Source organism: Pelodiscus sinensis, chromosome 2 (genome assembly GCF_049634645.1).
Source record: "Pelodiscus sinensis isolate JC-2024 chromosome 2, ASM4963464v1, whole genome shotgun sequence".
In the NCBI taxonomy this organism is placed as follows: domain Eukaryota; kingdom Metazoa; phylum Chordata; order Testudines; family Trionychidae; genus Pelodiscus; species Pelodiscus sinensis.
Genome location: NC_134712.1, coordinates 41,031,843 through 41,038,654, shown reverse-complemented (window position 1 = coordinate 41,038,654; position 6,812 = coordinate 41,031,843). Strand labels below are relative to the sequence as shown.

Sequence of the window (6,812 nt, the reverse complement as noted above, 5' to 3'; positions counted from 1 at the left end):
ATAAATACAAAGTAATACATATTGGAAAACAATCTCAATATCCATAAAAAACTATGGAAACTAAATTAGCTGTTACCATTCAAGAGAGATCTTGGAGTCACTGTGGATAGTTCTCTAAAAATCCACTAAATGTGCAGCAGTAATCAAAAAAGCAAACAATGCTAGGAATAATTTAAAATGAGATAGAGAATATCTTAATGTGTCTATACAAATCCATGTATGCTCACATCTTGCATACTGTGTGCAGATGTGGTTACCTTGTCTCAAATAAGGTATGTTGGCATTGGAAAAAGTTCAGAAGAGGGCAAAAAATGTTTAGGGACTTGGAATGGCTTCCATACTGGGAGAGATCAGTAAAACTAGGACTTTTCCGCTTAGAAAAGAGGGTTACTACAGTGGGATATGATAGAAGACTTTAAAACCATGACCGGTGTGGAGAAAATGAATAAGGAACAGTTAGCACTTATTCCCATAACGCAAGAACTAGGGGTCACCACAGGAAATCAATAGGTAGCAGTGTAATGGGGCACGGTCACAGAAGACTCTTTGGGAGTGCTTCCCAGAGTGCTGACAAGGCCACTGACACTCACCTTCCTGCTCTCTGGGGGCTTTCACTACCTTGTCCTGCTGGGCCAGCTCCCTGGTCTCCCCCAGCTAAGGCACAGAGCTGAGATCACTACCCTCCACTCCCTTCAAGGAGCAGTACAGACACTGAAGCTCTTCAAGCCCAAGGGAAATGCAGTTTTGAGCCCAGCTTCCTGGGATACCACTCCCCAAATGGGATCAGAACCCCAAATGAATTTAGGTAAGCCCCCTTTAACAATAAAACAGCCAGAGCAAAATAGATTACAAATTTAAAATAACAGAAAATGCTTAGCTAATTCTAACACTAGAACCTCAGTACAAACTTATTATAAACTCACCCTAAAATTGTTCTTATTCTAGATCACCCTCCAAACCAGGGAAATTGCCTCTCCCTGAGGTCTTTAGTTATCCTCCTGGGAGTACCATGCCAGCTAAAGACAAAGAAACTCCTGTCATGGGCTGGGTCTGTGCACTGCTGAGGGCATCAGCTTAGGGCGAATTGCTCAAAACCAGGGCTCCTCACAGCCCTCAACTGGAGACCTTTCCCAAACAGGCCACAAACCAGTCACACGGAGTGCTTCACCTGCCAATCTGGCCATCAGGAAGCGTCAAGCAAAACCCCTCAGATACCCCAACTCTCCCTCATGGGATTTTTATATTCCTGGTGTCTCCCAAACTGAAGCTGGTTACATGATCAAGTGACCTATCTGTGGAAGGTTGTTTACCTGTCAGCAGAGTTGAAACTACTGACCAATGAGGTTAGGACTAAGGATGTTAAATATCAGTTAATTGAATAGTCAATCTCATGAATTCTTATCGGTTAGTTGACTATTCTGTAGTTCCCGGGGATGGGGCTGGCAGCCAGTGTGCTTTAGCCTCACTCCTAGGGAGCCCCTTGCCAGCCTGTACTGCTGCTTCTCTATCAGAGGCAGCAGCACAAGGTGCCAGTGGAAGCTGGTCCACAAAGGGAGCCAGATTAAAAACCAGCTCCTCTCATGGACCAGCTGCCTGCCACCCTGCACTGCTGCCTCTGATGCAAAGGCAGCAGTGCAAGATGGCAGTTGCCCCTATCGGGTGGGGGGACAGGGAGGGTAGTCTGAGCCCCCAGACCCAGTGCAAGCTGGAACTGAGCTGGGCTGCCTGCTCGCCTGGCTCCTAATATGCTTTAAATGCAGCGCCACAGTGGAGGCAAGTCTCGGACCTGGTGCAAGCTAGGACTGAGCCAGGCTACTGGTCAGACTGCTAAAAAATGTATGGTGGGGGGAGTGCATATAGTCTATAGCAGCGTTTCCCAAACTATGGGCCGTGGCCTGGTACTAGGCCGTGGGAAAAAAATACCGGGTCTCAGCGTGACTGCCGGGAGGGGAGAGGAGCGGGGCGGGCTGAGAGGAGGTGTGTGTGAGGTGGAAACTGGCCACTGGGAAGCAGGGTTGGGGGCAGTGGGGCTCTTCCGCGGAGATCGGAGGTGGGGGGGGCAGCTGGTGGAGGCAGGGTTGGAGGCAGCGGGACTGTCCAGTGGAGATTGGGGGCGACCAGCCAGCAGAAGCAGGGTTAAGGGCAGCGGGGCTGTCTGGGGAAGATTGGGGCGGGTGGGTGGCAGAAGCAGGGCTCGCCGGGGGGATTTACTGGTCCCCGTGTCAAAAAGTTTGGGAACTCCTGATCTAGAAGAAAAGTGGCTGGATGTTCCCTGTTGTAACCGATGGCTGCTCAGGAGAAATTCAGTTGCTGCCAGTTGATTAGCACAGCACAGCACCAGTGTCCAGTAGCATGGGGCATATCCACACATGGCTCAGTGCACATAACAAAATTTATTCCGCCAATGGATGGAAAACATTAGAGGAAACTCTTGCTGGATGAGGTAAATTATTTTCTTTTCCTCAACTAGCCACGGCCCGTAGTTTGGGAAATGCTGTTCTAAACCATAATTCTGCCTACCTTTCCAAATACAAAATAAAACAGAATGCAGCCAGAAAAAGGTGCCTAGAGTTATGTATCCTTTTGTTGTTTTCTCCCCACTCCCCCGTTTTGAAGGCTCAGTTCCATTCAAAGTATTTTGAACCAAGTTTATTTCTCCTGCCTGTCCAGGTGTCCATGAGATCGCCTCTTACCGGCTTCTCTGGCCTTGTATATACTGTTTCTATAGTTCCCTCTTTTTCCCTGTCTGCTCAGTGTTTTCTCTTCCTGTAGCGCTCCCCCTATTCTTCCCTCCTCCATTCTGCCCCCGCACGCCCCACTGCGCTGCTTTTCAAGCCTCGCGTTCCGCTTTGGGGGAAGAAGAGGAAACGGCATCCACCAGCCCAGCCTACCCCCATCCTACTCTTTGCTCCCATAGGCAGGTCTCCGGCCTGGGCTGTTTCTGGCCCTTCTGGCTGTCCGTAGCCGGGACTGTCCTTGATTCAGCGGGAGGAGGTTCGCCAATCCGCGCGCGGCGGGAAGGCTGCTGGGAGCTGAGTAGCCATGGCGACGGCGGGGCGCTGTGGACCCGTTGTTCTGTTGCTTCTGTTGCTCAGCGCGCGGCTCTCGGCTGGGCAGAGCTTCTCCCTGCCGCTGCGCCAGCCCCAGGACTGCGGCGATGGCCGTTACTTCGATATCTCCAGCCTGGCGTGCAAGCAGTGCGGGCCCCAGCAAGGGCGGAGCGCCGGGGGTGAGCGAGCGAGCGAGGGGCTGGTGGGGTGGTGGGGAGTCCTGTCTCGCTGCGGGCGGGGTGCGGTGGGCGGTGTAACAAGCCCAACCTGCCTTCCGTCTGCCCAGGCCTTGGCGGGTGCGTGGCCCCCTTCTCTGGGACGAGCTGTTCTGGGAGGGTCCGCTCAATGACGGGCCAACTTGAGGCAGAGCCTGGGCAGAGGGGCTGCGGCATCATCATGTTACTTGCCCGCCCCTGCTGCACGAAATACCCGTGAAGCTGCGTTTGTGGTGAGTCCCTGGGAGCCGAGTTGCGGGCTACCCTAAGCAGGGGCAGGGGAGGGAGAGTGTTGTTCAATGCTGGGCTCTTTAATTCAGATTGGACTTGTCAGAAATCGGGATGTTTGTTCGTGGCACGGGAACGCAGGTACCCGCGGAATGGTGACGTGTCGGCAGTGATCCGCCTGCAGAGCTTAGACGGGTACTGAGTTAGTGATGCTGCCAGGGGAAAGTGGTGCCCTAGGGAATTTTTGTCCTGTGACTTTTTGTTTTTCACTCTAGCATAGATGGGTTGAATTTGTTGTACATTCCCCATGCTGAGGCAATAAGTAAATTTTCTGGGACTACCATAATTGAGGCCCAACTTAAATGTATACCCCAATTTAAAAAATACAGTAAAAGAACCAAAAAATGCCACCATGACTTAACAACCAAATAAAAGAAGCAATGAGAAAGAAAAAGGTGTCTTTTAAAAAGTGGAAGTCAAGTCCTAGTGAGGAAAATAGAAAGGAGCATAAACTCTGTCAAATGAAGTGTGAAAATATGACAAGAAAAGCCAGAAGGGAGTTTGAAGAACAGCTAGCCAAAAACTCAAAGAGTAATAGCAAAATGTTGTTTAAGTACAGGCAGTCCCTGAGTTACGCGGATCCGACTTATGTCGGATCCACAGTTACGAATGGGGATTTTCTCGCCCCGGAGGACTGGAGCAGCGGGACGTTGGGGGAGCCAGCAGACCAGGGAGACGGGGAGCAAAGCGGCGGAGGACCCGGGCTGGACCCGCGGCGCTGATCTGGAAGCGCCGCGGGTCCGGCCTGGGTCCTCCGCCGCTTTGCTCCGCATCTCCCTGGTCTGCTGGGGGGTGACGCAGCTAGTGCCTCCCCCCCAGCAGACCAGGGAGACGTGGAGCAAAGCCCGAGGCCTGTGTTAGAGCAGGTGGGGCGCTGCCGGTTGGTCCCGCAGCACCGCTCCTTGGCGCTACTGGACCAACCCGGCAGCACCCCAGCTGCTCTGCCCCAGGCGTCCTGATTCAGCCGCTGCTGATCAGTTTCAGCAGCGGCTGAATCAGGACGCCTGGGGCAGAGCAGCTGAGGTGCTGCTGGGTTGGTCCAGTAGCGCCGAGGAACGGCCGCGCTACTGGACCAACCCAGCAGCACCCAAGCTGCTGTGCCCCAGGCGTCCCTAAGTCAGCCGCTGCTGAAACTGACCAGCGGCTCACTACAGGAAGCGCGAGGCAGAGTTGCTCTGCCCCGGGCTTCCTGGAATCAGCTGCTGATCAGTTTCAGCAGCAGCTGACTTGGGGACGCCTGGGGTTCTTAAGTTGAATCTGTATGTAAGTTGGAACTGGCGTCCAGATTCAGCCGCTGTTGAAACTGATCAGTTTCAGCAGCGGCTGAATCTGGATGCCAGTTCTGACTTGCATACAGATTCAACTTAAGAACAAACCTACAGTCCCTATCTTGTACATAACCCGGGGACTGTCCGTACATCAGAAGCAGGAAGCTGGCAAACAACTAGTGGGACCATAGGACAATCAAGATGCAAAAGGAGCACTTAAAGTCTATAAAGTCATTTCAGAGAAACTAAATGAACTCTTTGCTTCAGTCTTCACAGCTGAGGATGTTAGGGAGATTCCCAAACCTGAGCCATTCTTTTTAGATGACAAATCTGAGGACTTGTCCCAGATTGAGGTGTCGTTAGAGGAGTTTTTGGAACAAATTGATAAACTTAACACCGAGACTAGATGGCATTCACCCAAGAGTTCTCAGATATGACATTGTGGAACTATTAACTGTGATTTGCAACTTATCCTTTAAATCAGCTTCAATACCTAATGACTGGAAGATAGCTAATATGATGCCAATATTTAAAAAGTGCTCTAGAAGTGATCCTGGGAATTACAGACTGATAACTCCAACATTAGTACCAGGCAGATAAATTGAAACTATACTAAAGACTACAATTATCAGATACATAGATGGACATAATTTTCTGGGGGAAAGTCAACATGGTTTCTGTAAAGGGAAATCATGCCTTACTAGTCTACTCAAGTTCTTTGAGGGGGGTCAACAAACATGGTCGGGGGAATCCAGTGGATTCCAGAAAGCCTTTACTTAAGAGCCTTCGATGAGGGCCCTTGTCAAAGTAAGTTGTCATAGGATAAGAGGAAAGGTCTTTTCATGGATTAATAACTGGTTAAAAGATAGGAAAAAAAGAGTAGGAATAAATTGCAAGTTTTCAGAGTGAAGAGAGGTAACTAGTGGTGTCCTCCAAGGGTCTGTCCTGGGACTAATCCTAGTCAACTTACTTATAAATGATCTGGAGCAAGGGATAAACAGTGAGGTGGCAAAATTTGCAGACGATGCTAAACTGCTCAAGATAGTTAAGAACAAGCAGACTGTGAAGAGCTTCAGAATGATCTCACCAAACTAAGTGACTGGGTAACAAAATGGCAAATTAAATTTAATATTGATAAATGTAAAGTAAGAGACATTGGAAAAAAATAATCTGAACTATATGTACAATATGATGGGGACTAATTTAACTACAGGCAGTCCCCGGGTTACATACAAGATAGGGACTGTAGGTTTGTTCTTAAGTTGAATCTGTATGTAAGTCAGAACTGGCGTCAGCCGCTGCTGAAACTGATCAGTGTCAACCGCGGCTGAATCTGGACGCCAGTTCTGACTTACATACAGATTCAACTTAAGAAACCCAGGCGTCCCCAAGTCAGCTGCTGCTGAAACTGATCAGCGGCTGATTCCAGGAAGCCTGGGGCAGAGCAACTCTGCCTTGGGCTTCCTGTAGTCAGCCGCTGGTCTGTTTCAGCAGCTCTGACTTGGGGTCGCCTGGGGCAGAGCAGCTGGGGTGCTGCCGGGTTGGTCCGGAGCGGCGCTGCGGGACCAACCCGGCAGCCCCCAGCTGCTCTACCCCAGGGGTAGGCAAGAAAAGCCTGGTCTGCTGGGGGGGGGCACTAGCTGAAACCCCCCCCCCCCCCAGCAGACCAGGGAGACGGGGATGGCGGGACCGCCCAAGTCCTCCACGGCTTTGCTCCGTCTCCCTGGTCTGCTGACCTGGGAGATGCGGAGCAAAGCCGCAGAGCACGCGGGCAGCGGGACAGCCCAGGCGTGCCGCAGCTGTCCCACTGCTGGCGTGCTCCGAGGCTTTGCTCCCTATCTCCCTGGTCTGCTGGTCGGGAGACGGGGAGCAAAGCCGCGGAGCACGCCCACAGGGGGACAGCTCTAGTGCACCCAGGCTGTCCCGCTGCGGGCGTGCTCCAAGGCTTTGCTCCCCGTCTCCCTGCAGACCAGGGAGACGGGGAGCAGCTT

The 6,812-nt window shown here is 51.6% G+C and overlaps 1 protein-coding gene across 3 annotated transcripts in view; it reads left to right on the top strand.

The window, feature by feature from the left end:
* Positions 1-2,779: 2,779 nt before the first annotated feature.
* TMEM67 (transmembrane protein 67) overlaps positions 2,780-6,812 on the top strand; it is an 82,159-nt gene continuing 78,126 nt past the window's right edge. Inside the window, exon 1 of one of the 3 annotated variants that reach the window (XM_075920384.1) lies at positions 2,780-3,229. In XM_075920384.1, the coding sequence (XP_075776499.1) occupies positions 3,043-3,229 (187 nt within the window). In that variant the 5' untranslated portion in view covers positions 2,780-3,042. The remainder of the gene's footprint in view (positions 3,230-6,812) is intronic. The other 2 variants (XM_075920385.1, XM_014571520.3) reach the window with 2 other exon arrangements.